The sequence below is a fragment of the Camelus ferus genome, chromosome 15 (assembly GCF_009834535.1).
Source record: "Camelus ferus isolate YT-003-E chromosome 15, BCGSAC_Cfer_1.0, whole genome shotgun sequence".
Taxonomy (NCBI): Eukaryota; Metazoa; Chordata; class Mammalia; order Artiodactyla; family Camelidae; genus Camelus; species Camelus ferus.
The window spans coordinates 53234751-53250058 of NC_045710.1; the positions used below are offsets into that span (position 1 = coordinate 53234751).

The window sequence follows — 15308 nt, forward strand, 5'->3', positions numbered from 1 at the left end:
AGAGAGTTCTGGTATCAGAGGAATTTGAATATGGACTGGGTATCGACTGGATGATTATTAGGGAACTACCGATTTTGTGTGTGTGATACAGGCATCATGGTTATGTTCTTTCAAAATCCCCCGTATCTGCTGGAGATGGCTGGAAACACATATTGAAGCCTTTCAGCAGCACTGACTCATCTATACTCTCCTTTTGGTCCCACCTGAGACTAACAGTAGCCCAGTGGAGGTCAGGGGGTAGCCTTGAGCCAGGACACAGGTTTCTTCTCCCTGTCCTTTGACTAAGCCCTGCTCCTGGTCACATCCCTGAGCCTCGTGCTTACTTCCTACTCTGGGCCTGGCACGTAAGATCCTGACAGCCTGACACTCACAACAACTTAGAGGCACAGGGAACTTGCCAGTGAAATCCCATCCAACGAGAGGAGGCCTCAGCCAGAGTCAAAACATTTCCCAAATATCTGCCCAAACTAGAAACGGAGTGTCCTCAAGAAGCTTACATCTTGGTGGGAAATAAGACAGCCATATAGATAAAGAAGAAGGTGATCAGCATCACGAAAATGCACAAACGAAATGTACAGGACAGTTAAAGGGGAGGAGGGAGGTGATCTGGGGAGCAGTGGTAAAGGACACGGTATTTATACTAGGCCTTGAACAGTGGGTAGGAGGGAGGCAAGGAGGTCAGTAAAGAGATGCGCCAGGTGGGAGGAACAGAATACAAAGATGCCCAGGGCTGGATAGGTGAAGATGGCAGAACAGTGCTTTGGAGCACATAAGGGTTTGCCCCAAACATCAGGCTGAAGAGCTGTGACTTTATTCCATAGCCGCTGAGCTGCAGGAGGAGTGCAGGAGGGCAGGGCAAGGCTCAGAGAGGTGAGGCAGAGGAGACTGGCACAGAGCTGGCCGACCCAGGGCAGGTCTCACGGCCAGGCTGACCCGGGCAGCTCCCTGTGCCCTCACAGTTATTTCTTATCACAAATCAGTAAACTGGCATTCTGGTTTATAAAAAAGCTGTAGCGGCTATGCTAACAGTCAGGAGGAGACTTTTCTTTTTTTTAATTGCCTAAACTAGGGCAGGAGCAGTGGGGCAGGTAGGAGGGCCCGGGAGTGCCCCCTGCAGCAGCCACTCCTCCTGGGCCCTCAGTCCTTACTGACAGCACGGAAGGTTAATCGCCTTTCATCCCGCCAAGACCCAGGGACAGGGCCTGATATATGGAACACCTTCTAACACCTGCTGGATAAATGAGATGGCACTGGCAGGGCTTAGCTTCAGTCTCAAAAATAACTTTGAAAAAAAATGATTTTAACGGAATAGCGGAAAAACCCCAGAGGACTGGAAACAGGAGACCTAGGTTTTAGCCCTGGACCTGACTTTTATGGCTCTTGACCAGCCATTCCACCTCTGTAAAAAGATGAGGGGTGGTGATAAAGTAAGCCGATTAGGGGCAGGGAAAGATGTCAGCTAAAACTGTTACTATTCAGAGTTTGGAGAGACAGCTGGACAAGCTTTTTCCCCAGAGGCTCTTCCAACTAGATGCCTTCCCTCTGGTCCAAACCCCTCACTCAAGCAGTCCCCCTCTCACACCATCAGATAGGAGATGGGCTACAGGCCAATCCCTTATGGCTCCCAACACCTACAACCTAACCCTGCCTTTGATTTGGTATCAACAGTAAAACTGCAAGCCAGATACCACTGCAGGATAGGACAGTGCCTCTTACCAGGCCAGATGATTCTTTTTTTGTAAACTATTTTTTATTGAGTTATAGTCATTTTACAATGTTGTGTCAAATTCCAGTGTAAAGCATGATTTTTCAGTTATACATGAACATATATATATTCATTGTCACATTTTTTTCTTTGCTGTGAGCTACCACAAGATCTTGCATATGTTTCTCTGTGCTATACAGTATAATCTTATTTATCTATTCTGCATATGCCTGTCAGTATCTACAAATTTTGAACTCCCAGTCTGTCCCTTCCCACCCCTCACCCCCCTGGCAACCACAAGTTTGTATTCTATGTCTATGAGTCTGTTTCTGTTTTGTATTTATGTTCTTTTTTTTTTTTTTTTTTTTTTTTTTTAGATTCCACATATGAGTGATCTCATATGGAATTTTTCTTTCTCTTTCTGGCTTACTTCAATTAGAATGACATTCTCCAGGGACATCCATGTTGCTGCAAATGGTGTTACTACTTTTACTGGCTGAATAGTATTCCATTGTATAAATATACCACACCTTCTTTATCCAGTCATCTGTTGGTGGACATTTAGGCTGTTTCTATGTCTTGGCTATTGTAAATAGTGCTGCTATGAACATTGGGGTGCAGGTGTCATCCTGAAGTAGGGTTCCTTCTGGATGTATGCCCAGGAGAGGGATTCTTGGGTCATATGGTAAGTCTATTCCTAGTCTTTTGAGGAATCTCCATACTGTTTTCCAAAGTGGCTGCACTAAACTGCATTCCCACCATCAGTGTAGGAGGGTTCCCTTTCCTCCACAGCCTCTCCAGCATTTGTCATTTGTGGATTTTTGAATGACGGCCATTCTGACTGGTGTGAGGTGATACCTAATTGTAGTTTTGATTTGCATTTCTCTGATAATTAGTGATATTGAGCATTTTTTTCATGTGCCTTTTGATCATTTGTATTTCTTCCTTGGAGAATTGCTTGTCTTCTGTCCATTTTTGGATTGGATTGGTTTTTTTTTTTTTTCTTATTACATCGTATGAGCTGCTTCTATATTCTGGAGATCAAGCCTTTGTCGGTTTCATTGTTTGCAAAAATTTTCTCCCATTCCGCAGGTTGGCGTTTTGTTTTGTTTTGGTTTCCTTTGCTGTGCAGAAGCCTGTAAGTTTAATTAGGTCCCATTTGTTTATTCTTGCTTTTATTTCTATTCCTTGGGTATACTGCCCTAGGAGAACATTTTTGAGATGTATGTCAGATAATGTTTTGCCTACGGTTTTCTTCTAGGAGGTTTATTGTATCTTGTCTTATGTTTAAGTCTTTGATCCATTTTGAGTTGCTTTTTGTGTATGGTGTAAGGGAGTGTTCTAGCTTCACTGATTTACATGCTGCTGTCCAGTTTTCCCAACACAACTTGCAGAAGAGACTGTCTTTATTCCATTGTATATTCTTGCCTCCTTTGTCGAAGATGAGTTAACCAAAAGTTTGTGGGTTCATTTCTGGGCTCTCTATTCTGTTCCATTGGTCCATATGTCTGTTTTTGTACCAATACCATGCTGTCTTGATGACTGTAGCTCTGTAGTATTGCCTGAAGTCTGGGAGAGTTATTCCTCCAGCCTCTTTCTTTTTCTTCAGTAATCCTTTATCAATTCTAGGTCTTTGATGGTTCCATATAAAGTTTGTTATGATTTGTTCTAGTTCTGTGAAATATGTCCTGAGTAATTTGATAGGGATTGCATTAAATCTGTAGATTGCCTTGGGCAGTGTGACCATTTTAACAATATTGATTCTTCCAATCCAGGAGCATGGGATATCTTTCCGTTTTTTTAAGTCTTCTTTAATTTCCTTCATCAATGGTTTATAGTTTTCCGTGTGTAAGTCTTTCACCTCCTTGGTTAGATTTATTCCTAGGTATTTTATTACTCTGGGTGCTATCTTAAAGGGGACTGTTTCTTTACTTTCTTTTTCTGTTGATTCATCATTAGTGTAAAGAAATGCAACTGATTTTTGAACATTAATCTTGCAACCTGCTACCCTGCTGAATTCTTCGATTATTTCTAGTAGTTTTTGTGTGGACCTTTTAGGGTTTTCTATATATAGTATCATGCCATTTGCATATAGTAACACTTTTACCTCTTCTTTTCCAATTTGGATTCCTTTTATTTCTCTCTCTTGCCTGACTGCTGTGGCTAGGACTTCCAAGATCATGTTGAATAGGAGTGGTGATAGTGGGCAGCCTTGTCTTGTCCCAGATTTTAGTGGGAAGCTTTTGAGTTTTTCACCGTTGAATACTATGCTGGCTGTAGGTTTGTCATATATGGTTTTCATTATGTTGAGATATGTCCCCGCTATACCCACTTTGGTGAGAGTTTTTATAATAAATGGGTGTTAAATTTTATCAAGTGCTTTTTCTACATCTTTTGAGATGATCATGTGGTTTTTGCCCTTTCTCTTGTTGATGTGATGTATTACATTGATTGATTTGCGTGTATTGAACCACCCTTGTGTCCCTGGGATGAACCCCACTTGATCATGATGCATAATCTTTTTTATGTGCTGTTGGATTCTATTTGCTAATATTTTGGTAAGGGATTTTTGCATCTATGTTCATCAGTGATATTGGTCTGTAGTTCTCTTTTTTGGTGGTGTCTTTGCCTGGTTTTGGTATCAGGGTGATGGTGGCTTCATAGAATGAGTTTGGGAGTATTCCTTCCTTTTCAATCTTCTGGAAGAGTTTGAGAAGGACTGATATGAGTCTTTCTTTGTATGTCTGGTAGAATTCCCTGGTGAAGCCATCCGGTCCTGGACTTTTATTTGTAGGGAGTTTTTTATTGCTAATTCGACCTCATTTCTAGTGATTGGTCTGTTCAAATGGTCAGTTTCTTCTTGATTCAGTCTTGGTGGACTGTATGTTTCCAGAAACTTGTCCATCTCCTCTAGGTTACCCATTTTGGTTCCATATAGTTTTTCATAATATTCTCGTATGATATTCTGTATTTCTATGTTATTTGTTGTAATTTCTCCATTTTCCTTTCTTATTTTGCTTATTTGTGCTCTCTCTTTTTTCTTCTTTGTGAGTTTGGCCAGAGGTTTGTCGATTTTGTTTCGTTTTTCAAAAAACCAGCTTTTGGTTTGATTGATATTTTCTATTGTTTTTTAAATCTCTATTTTATTTATTTCCTCCCTGATCTTTATTATTTCCTTCCTTCTGCTGGCTTTTGGGTTTTTCTGCTCTTCTTTTACTAATTCTTTCAGCTGGTGGGTTAGATTGTTTATTTGAGATTGTTCTTCTTTTTTGAGGAAGACCTGTATCGCTATAAACTTCCCTCTTAGCACTGCCTTTGCTGTGCCCCATAAATTTTGTGTGGTTGTGTTTTCATTTGTCTCAAGGTATTTTTTTAACTTCAATTTTGATTTCATCATTGACCCAATGGTTTTTTTAATAGCATGTTGTTTAATCTCCATGCTTTCTTTTTTCTCCTTTGTTTCTCTGTAGTTGATTTCTAGTTTCATGGCACTGTGGTCAGTAAAGATGCTTGAGATAATTTCTAACTTCTTAAAATTGTTGAGGCTTCTTTTGTGTGCAAGTACATGATCAATCCTAGAAAATGTTCCATGTGCACTAAAAAGAATGTATATCCTATTTTTAGGGGGTGTAATGCTCTGAAAATACCCACCAAATCTAATTTTTGTATTGTATCATTTAATTTCTGTTGCCTTATTTATTTTCTGTCTGGAAGATCTGTCTAGTGATGTTAATGTGGTGTTAAAATCTCCAACGACTGTATTCCCATCAATTTACCCCTTTATCTCTGTTAGTAATTGTTTTATGTACGTAGGTGCTCCTATACTGGGCAGGCCAGATGATTTTTATCCCCTACTCTTGCTCCGTGTCCAGCACTGACAGTCCTGGGAGCCCAGAACCTCATTTCATTAGCTCCCCCTGCCTCCGTGGGCATGGCTTGCTCAGCTCACCTCAGAATCCAGCCAGGTCCATCCTCCCTCCCTCCTGGGCACAAATAACTCTTGCCAGTCCTCGTTCTCCTCCTGCTGTAAAGGCCCACCACTGTCAGCTTGCCTCAGATGAGGACAGGGATCCATGCCTGCTTGGAGACAAGTCTAACCACACAGCAACAGGAAGTCTGTACAGCTGAAAACACAATGCAGGGAAAAAGCACTGGCTTAGAGGTCAGAAATCTGGCTGCCACTAACAAGTCATGTGACCTTGGACAGGTCATTCCACCTCCTGAGACCCCAGTCTCCACATCATTAAAAATGGGGGTCACCCTGCCTGCCCTCAGGGAAGAAGGAAATGAGGTGATGCTGAGAAAGCGTTCTGGAAAGTAGGTCAAATGACACATAAAAATTTGGGTTTACTGTCTGTCAGGGCCTTTTATGGGCTGCCATCAGCCCCGAAAGAGTGAGGTGGCCCAGGACCAAGGAGCAATGACCCTGCCCAGGGGAAAGGAGAAAACCAGCTGGCTGACCTCTCCCAGGGGGTCTTTGGTAGATGGGGGAATAAGGGAGAACTTCTACTTAAGCGCACTCCCCTCTCCAATTTGCTGCTAACCATGTATTCAACCCAACCAGGAGCCTGGGTCATGGAAGACAAAACTGAGCAGTGGGCCTGTAACAGGTGGAGACAAGCAGAAGCCTCCCTAAGTGGGGAAGCCGGACTGATCACTGGTACAGACCAGTGTGTGAGCAGAAGGCTGCACTCGTGCAAATGCAAAGGGAGGGGGAGAAGAAAATCTATCATGCATCAGCTTTTAAAAGCGTGGAATAACTTTCGAAGGTTACGCAAGAGCTGGTAATGTTGGCTGCCTCTGAAGAGAGGAGCTGGGTGACTCAAGGGCAGGGCGAGGGAGATCTTTTCACTGTGTACCCTCTGCGCCTTCAGAATTTTGAACCAGGTGAACTACTCAAAATAAATAAGTAAAGAAAGGCCATTTTGCTGAGGGAAGCACACAGGAGACAGCTTGGCTCCCTTCCACTCTCACTCCTGGCCCAGCCCCACCACACTCACCTTCCCTCCCAGAAACTCCCCCAGCCCCACCATGCCTCACCTGTCATTCAAGGTCCTGCCTCCACAGGAAGCCCACCCTGATCTCTCCAACCCTGGTGGGCTGGCCCTTCCTCTGACCCTTTCCCTCTGTCATACTTTGAATACGCTGCTTTGTAGGTTAATTACCCTTCCTGTGGTTACTCTTGCCTCAAACATATTTTTGCCCTCCTAGGAAACAGGCTATATATTTTCTTTCTCATGTTTCCTCCAAAGCCCTGACCTAAGTACAGAAGTTGCCCAGTAATTGCATCCTAGGTGTTGAATAAAAGAAAGGTGGGGGAAGCAAAGCACTGCATGACTGTAGGAGGAGGAACTGGATGGCTCAGAGTGTTCTGTCACAATAAGACAAGCATGTGATTTCTTGGGAAAGGTCAGTAAGTCTTGTATCTGTTGATGCTCCCAAGCCCTGCTGTACTGCATAAGCCAAAGGGAGCAAATCTCCCTGGCCAGGTAGAGGGTGCCCAGGGCCAAGGCAGAGCTTTCCAGGTGCCCCCACTCCTGCTCCTGTGAGACAATCTAGTGGCAGTGATAACCTCTTTCCCGAAGTACCAGGCAACATCCCTATCCCCTGAGACAGACATGACCAGACACAAGAGCTGCAGACCAAATGCACTTACCCCAGCCAGCCAAGGCCTCACACAGGAGAAGCAAGTCATGTTTACAGAGCCCCCCCAAGCCTACCCACAGAGATCAGCTTTGGGCAGGAGAGAGGAACCCGCAGGAGGGCAGCTGCTGAGCGCCAGGCTCCGTGCAAAACTGAATTGCAGGTGACACAGGGGAAAACTCAGACGGGTGGTAAGGTGTGGTGGTGAACAGCACAGAATCTGAAGCCAGGCTGCCTGGGTACAAATCCTGACTGCCATGTACTGTGTGCCTTTAGAGAAATCACTTCACCTCTTTGTGCTTGTTTCCTCACCTGTTAAACACAGTAACAGTACCTACACTTCAAGGGGTCGCTATAAGCTAATATAAGTCAAGTCCTTAGGACAGTGCCAGCAACCAACAAAGGGCTTAATAAATGATACACTAGACCAACAAGGCAATGACAATCCTCCAAAACAGGGTGTTACCTGCTGTCGGTATGGGAACTCAGAGAAGGTGCGGTGGCAGACAGGATCTCCAATGGCCAGCCTAACAGGTTTTCGTACGTCCCCTCCTCAAGGAGGCCTTCCCTGGCCAGCGCTGAGCCCAGTGGTTCTGTCTGCTCTGAACAGGTCCAGTGCTCCCTGGCTAGGCCCCAAAATACAACAGCTGGCTGTGGCCCTTCTCCAAAGGCGGGGGTCCATCCTCCTAACAAGACCGCATCCTCCAGGCACACAGGCTGCGGTGTCCAAGTCCTCCCCTCCTTTGGCTTCCCCCAACCCCTAGCCAGTGGGCACCCCTCGGCCTCTGCTCAGGCAGAAAGGCCTGCGGATTAAACTGCTCCTCCAGGTCTCAGATAAGCCCCAAGGCCCCCTCCCCCTTCCCAGCCAAAATGCCCCTCTTTCACTAAAACCTCTCAGGCCCTTCCACAGAAACCGTGAGATGCACTCAGGGCCCCAAATGCCATCTCTTCTTTATCCCAAATCCTCTTCAGGCTGCCAGGGCCTAAGAGAAACCACACAGAGCCCCACCCTCCCTAATTGCTGAGCAGCTGAGAGCCTGTCACTCTCCCTCCCCAGTCAGTTTCCACATGTCTCAGCATCCTTCTAGCTCTGACCTTCGAGTTCCATGATTAAGGGGTGTGCTTCCCCTCCCCACCCCCAGGGTCAGCTGAAGGTCAAGGTGGCCTGGGACAAAGCCCCTCTTGGCAACTCCACAGCACTGCTGCCTCCTGGGAGATGGACTTGCTCATTGTGCTCACTGAGGAGAGACCTGGGCCCAGCCCCACACCCACGGGCCTCAGCAGCCCTGCAAGGCCAGTTCCTCTTGTCCGGCCACCCCTATTCCTGAGGGAAGAAGTAACCTAAGGGGTCCTCAGCCAGCTCGGTAAGAGCAAAGCCATCAGGACTGCCAGGTGCAGAAAGAGCCCGCATTGTGGACTTATTTTGATTCCCTGGCCGAGGGGAAGGGCAAAGCTTCTCCACAACCACAGCGTTTTGCAGAGGACTGGCCCTGCACAGGTTAAAACAGAGTACCGATTCCCAAGAGTGCACAGAGCCCCGTCACTGCGATATCTGTCCCGGGCAGAGCAGGAAGGGCTGGGACACATCTGGACAAGGCCAGGCCAGCCGTTCAGCATCACTGGAGGGCACGTCACAGCCCCAGAGTGGCAGCAGCAATAAGAGGGCCGGCAGCCCTCATTAGAAGAAAGGGACAGCCCTCAAGGTCGCAGGGATGGGGCTCTGCCGAGCTGCCCTGGCCCTGGCTGCCTGCTGGAGGGGAGGACAGGGCCAGGCGCAGAGGGAAGGGGAAGCTGCTGTGCTTGCCAGAAGGTGCCACCCAGTCTGACGGGGGAGTCACTTCCTACCCCTCCCCATTCCCGCAGATGCTGCTGCTCCAGCAATCCCAAATAAAGACTGCCCCATAACGATGGGAGATGGAGCCTCTTGCATCCTAAAGACTGGCTTCTAAGTACCACACCCTTCCCTGGCAGCCAGAGCAGACTTCCCCAGCAGCCCCACAGGCCCCCCGCTCCAGGTCCGGGGTGGAGCAGGAGCCAGAGCCCAGGGCCCTCAAGGCCTCAGCTGCTTCCAGAGGAGCAGTCACATCTGGAAACCAGCAGAGAGAAGGCCGTGGGTCATGCACCATCTACCCACAACAGTAACACAGGCTATCTGGAGGCTAAGGGACGGGTGGAAGTCCTCCAAGACCATGCCCACCTTGGGCCAGCAGGCTGCGTTTCCCTCAGGTGCCTCTCCCACCCTCGTCAAGGAGGTCTCAGGCCACTGTCACCAGCCAGGCAGAAGGCTCTGATCTCCAACCTAATTCCTCCTCAGCCACAGGCCTCCCAGAGGCCCCCACAAAAATCAGTGGCACAGGACTGCCTAGGGCTGAGAGAGTCTGTCAGGGAGCTCTGTCCAAGATTACATCTTAATGTTTGTGATGAAAAAAGGGAAACTGGTCCTAACTCAAACTGAGCCCACAGGCAGCTTGCCCAAGGGGCCAGGCTCTAACCATCTACCCAAAAGGCCTAGGACAGGGGCTCTTTACAGAAGGGACCATTTTATTCCACACAGAGCACCCGCTGTGGAGTACTAGGAAGAGTGCTGAGGTAAAAACCAGAAAGGACACATCTAAAGAAGCTAAAGCAGCATCTCCTGGAATTTTCAGACTCATGATGATCCATGTATGGCTTTACTGAGGGGAGAGGGTTATAATCAGTTTCCTTGTATATTAAATTAAATTTTGTTTTGACAACGTTCTCTTCAATCAGACGCCTCCTGTGAAACCCCTTACCTCAAAGAGCACCCCACTGACAAAGGAGCTTCGGGGCCTGTAGAGGTGCCTGGCACCCAACCCCCTTCATCACCACCATCACAGAAAGGAGAGCCCTGAGAGTAAGCCAGCACTAATATTTTGAAAGCTTGCTATGCATCTGGAACTATACTAAGGCTTTTATAGACACTGTCTTATGTAATTTGTACAACTCTATGATTGTTACCATGTATAACTTTTTTAGAAATGAGGAAAAGGGTTAAGTAACTTGCATGCTAGTAAGCGACAGTAGGGAGTGAGACCCCAGGCTCTGCGTTCTTCAACACTATGCTATCCTGCCACACAGCTGCAGCTGGCTTCAGAAATGCAGAGGCCTCCCAAGAGCAGCTCCAATTCTCAAACCTCTAGGAACAGAGAATGGTGGAGGGTTGTGAAGGGCCAGCTCATTTCATCAGGAGCTCTCATACCTCTCTGTGTGGACCCTATCGCCCATAGTCCTGCAGCTTTCCCAGGCTCAAAGTTCTGTATCATCTCCTCCCATTACATAAGAGGGTCCTCTAGGACAAGGAACATCTCCCAGACCACAGCTACCAGGCTACCAAAACCTCCCTCCACCATCACTGACCACCAACCATGTCCAGGAACTGCACTGAATGCTTTAACTGCATACTCATTTGCAACGCTGTGAAGGTGGAAATTAGCCCCACTTTACAGGTGAGAAAACTGAGGCACTAAGAGTTTACCTGACTGGCCACAAGGTGGCAGGTCTGGGAAGGGCATCTGTAATTCCACTGGCCCCTCCTCTTAAAACATGAAACTGCCTTTCTCCAGTCAAGCTCTGTCTTGGCAACATAGGGCCATCATCTGCTCTCCCTGAGACCACAACAGCCGGTTCCTGGAGTTAAAGAGTGGACACTGTTCTTTTCCACCATTATCCAGAGCTGAGGAGGGCACACCCTAGTCCCCTCTCCACTGGACAATGTGCAGACTCACTGTCTTAGCAGCTCACGCCAAGGTGCTCCAGGAAGGGCCACCAAGAGTGGTGACTAGAGCTGGGGTAGAAAGCGCAGATGGAGTGGGGACAGCAGCCCTCACCCTCTGTCAGTGGGTATGCTGTTTGGTCCAATAAACTGAAAGATCAAGCTGAGTTCACAGACTTTTCTGCTGCCCACCACAAGTGCCCTGCCCCCTCCAGGTTCTATAAATAACCCAGGTCAGTGCATCAGAGAAAAGGCAGCCAGGTGGGTGTGGGACGATCCTGGTGGAAAAGATGACTTCTACAAAACAAATTAACGCTCCCATTCAGATCAAAGGGTGGTAAGTCAAATTCTCCAAGAGGGACTGTCCTTGACTGAAAACAAGCGCACAGAGGCCTTCAGGCACAGACAGCTCAGCTCGGGAGAATCCAGAGGCCAAGAAGAAAGTCAGAGCAGGAAGTGGAAGAATCAAACTCCTCCTGAACACCCCCCCAACCCCTCAAGTCACTAGCCCCACAGAAGCCCCTCCCCACAAGCTTAGTCTTTTTTTGTCTTCCCCCTAGACCCCCCTAAGCTCACCCCCGGCCCCAGATGTGTTATTTACGAGTCTGTTCAGATTAGCTGAGAGGTGGTGATTGAACGACTGGGAAAGAAAGGAGTGGAATGAATTTGGGGACAGGAGCCTCTCCATAAAACAGTGAGCTCAGAGAGCCAGGGAGAGCTTTCTGCCCCACCCCCACCCCTTAGGCTCCTTGAGCAAGGCAGGAGGGAGAGGACAGAAAAGGGGAGGAAAAAAACAAAACAGGGGCCAAACTACACCACATGATCCCACACCTGGCAACCAAACCCGGGCAAGTCATGAGAGAAGGAGAGGTGGCCGGGGAGGGGGAGATGGAGATGGAGCCAGGCCACAGCCCTGCCCACACCTGCCCTGTGATAACCGGCTTCCCACCCCAGGCCACAAAGAGCCATGAAGGCCCTCTCCACCCACATTTTTAAAACGTTCAAGGTCAGATCCTTTTCTATCCTAATTTTGCTTTCATTTGAGTCTGTACCAGGCTCATCCTTCTCCAGCAAGCCTTTCTAGATTTACTCAGTTGGATGCCATTCCACTTGGGCAAACCTTTCCAGAACCTGTCCCCACCTAGGATACACTCCTGCCCTCAACCCCTTACCCTCCGCATCCAGGGCCCATTGGGCCCAGGGTGGCGTTACCCCAGTTAATTACTTTGAGGGATGCACAGCAGGTTGTCAGCCCTGGGGACTGGCTTCCAGACCCTGCCCAAACCCAAAACAGGAAATGAGGTTCTAAGTCTGAAGCCTTGATCTTAACACAGGGCAAGTTAAATGCTGCCAAAATAAACGATTTAAAAAAAAAAAAAACCAGTGATAAACTCACTGGCCCTTCTAGGTATAAGTGACTGGGAGATTATCTCCCGCTGTGCATTAACCACGTGCTGCCTCCATCTCAGGCAGGAGCTTGAAGCCTGACCAAAGTGTTTCCTTCCTTTACTTAGAAGTTCTCCTGTTCTCAGACCAGGGACACAGAGGGGCAGAATCCCGGGCTTCTCTAAGCAGCAGAGGGCATCCGAGGACCAGGCAAGAAGCAGATCTCCCCCTCGAGGACAACACTGCATCTTCCTTCCCCCAAGGGCGAGGCGGTGCCTCTCCACTCCCTTGCGGGCCTGGCAAAGAACAGGCGCCCGCAGGCAGCTCCCCTCCCCTTTGAGGAAAGTGAGACAGGCCCGGAGGCCCTAGGAATGGCCCCAAGATTTTCCTTCTTGAGGTTCCCACAGTCCAAGAGCCTCTGGATCCCACTTATAACTTTACTGGACAATCTACTAACAGTAGGCCACCATTCTCACCTCCCCCAGGATCCATCAGCAGCCAAGCATAGCCCAGCGCACATTTGGGGATCGGAAGTGGGCCCCGACATAAGAAGAACCAACTTGTCAGTTTACGCCCTTGAGCTCGAGGCAAAAGGACGCACCGCCCCTGCGGAGGTTCGGGACTCTGCGTCCCCCAAACCCCGCCAAGCGAGGCCTTTAACCATTTCCGCGCTCCCGCGCCCCTCACTCACTGCGTGTGCTGGGCGCGGCCTGCGCTGAAGACCTCGTCCAGCGCCACCGTGGCCTGGCCCAGGAACTTGTCCACGCCGATGAGTGAGCGGTGCATGGTGGTGAGCACCAGCTGGCAGGCGGCGGCGCAGCCCGCGGCCCAGGGCGCCGGGCCCGCGTCGGCCTCCTGCGCCCGCAGCAGGCCGTCCAGGGCGCCGGGCGGCAGCTCGAAGGAGCACTCCTCGCGCCACTCGGGGCAGCCCTGCGTCTTCTCCACCACCGATGTGCTGTACTTCTCGCGGCCCACCTGGATCACCGTGTACGCGTCGCTGGTGCTGCCCGCGCCCGAGCTCTTGCCCCGCAGCCCGCGGGCCCGAAGAACCGTAACCTGGACGTGCGTGGGTAGCCAGCGGGAGGGCCCCGCCGCCGGCTCGGCGCCCCGAACCAGGGCCATGGCGGGGGAAGCGGCGGCGGGCGAGGGCTGACCGAGCCGGCCGTGGGCACCAGGACAGAATGAAAAACTGGGCAGCGGCGGAGGGCGGTCAGGAGCCGGCTCCGAGCGCCGCCGCCACCCGCAAGCCCGGCTGCCGCAGCTGCGGGCAGGGCTGGGCCGAGCCGGCCGCCGCCTCCCCGCCTCCCGGCCTCCCCGCCTCCCCGGCCGCCGGCCGCGCCGCGACGTCAGCGCCCCGCCTCCCGTCCCGCCCAGCGGCTGGCGGTCCGCGACTTGCGACCCGGACCCGCACCCTCGCGACGGTGCGAGAGAGCCGGGGGACGCTGACCGTCACGCCCTCGTCACAGAGGCCGCAGACCCAACGGGAGCGCGAGCGCGGCGCCGCGCTGCGCGGGCCGGGGGCGGGGCGCGCGGCCTCCGCAGAGTGGGGGCGGGGCTCCCGCGCTGGTCTGGCCCCGGGCTGGGGGGCACTAGGGAAACCCCTCCTCGCCTGGGGGCAGCGCGACACCCTCGGCTGGGTACGAAATGCCCGCTCCGCGTCTCCCGGCCAATCCCAAGTCTTCCCTCAAGGTGTCCCTCCCGAAAGCCCTCGCCCTAAAGGTGCCCGCCCCGCCCCTCCCGGGAGGGCCATCCCCTTGGCGCTGGCGCGTAGGGGCGATGCGGACCCCGGCTGCCCACTTCATCTGGAGCCGCGCTCGCCGTCCTCCCACCCGCCCCTGTTCGCCGCGTGAAACCAGAAGCGTTCCCGCTACGCCACGTGACAGCCCCGCATCGGCGACCTGAAAGCGGGTGAGCTGTCCCTGCCTCCAGCCTCCGCGCGCGGGAGGGACCAGGGAGCTGGGCTCGCCCTTGGCGGACACTGCGGCGGAAAGCAGAGTGATGAATAAATGAGTAACCACATCAATATTTAAGTGCTCACTCGGAACCCTTGGGCTGGTGCGTCAGGGGTTGGCGAAAATTATAGGCTCTGGTGGGGTTTTTAAACATTACTTCCACCCATTAGGTGCCTACTATGTGCAAAGCCCTGAGTGTGACTTACACGCTTGGTTTATTATTAATAATGGTAACAATAGTTAGTAGTTACAGACGCTGAATTTCAGCGAGTGCTGGCCCGTGTGGCTTATGTGAGTCACCTCATTTTATCCTCAGAGCAACCCTGTTGGGTGAGTGTGGTTTTTATCCTTATTTTGCACTAGATAAGATCAGAGCTTAGAGAGGCTAACTACTGCCCAAGATCTGTATCTGGCAGAGAAGGGATGTGAATCCACAGAGATGACCCCAAGGTCTGTTCTTTTTTTTTTTTTAACCTTCAGAGCCTGTATTAAAAGTAATATTTTAAAAATAAGATGTAATACACACATTAAAAAAAATCAAACAGGACATAAACGCTGATGATGAAAAACAAAAAAACCTCCTCTATCCTTCATTCTAGAGATAACCATTTACAGCCACTTGTGTTTCAGGCCTGTGGTTACCTCAGTATCTCTATGTGAAATGCTTACGTAGCCACGTAGCCATATCTAGATTTGTCAGGACCGGCCATTATCTATTGTCTTCCTGTTATGACAGATAATGATTTAGTTCATACTCAATTCCCTCCCTCAATCTATGTGTACTTAGGCCTTTTTTTTTTAATTCCTCTCTTGGATACTTCGATAGTGGAAACCTTTATTTCTTCTTGGGGAGACTGTGCACAGTACCGCTTGACTTCTTAAGCTGTGA

The 15308-nt window shown here is 50.0% G+C and overlaps 1 protein-coding gene across 1 annotated transcript in view; it reads right to left on the reverse strand.

Moving 5' to 3' along the window:
• Window positions 1-13617, reverse strand: part of RAB11FIP5 (RAB11 family interacting protein 5) — a 39170-nt gene extending 25553 nt beyond the window's left edge. Inside the window, 1 exon segment of the mRNA XM_032497825.1 lies at window positions 13159-13617. Coding sequence (XP_032353716.1) covers window positions 13159-13589 — 431 coding nt within the window. The 5' untranslated portion in view covers window positions 13590-13617.
• Between the last annotated feature and the right edge of the window lie 1691 nt (window positions 13618-15308).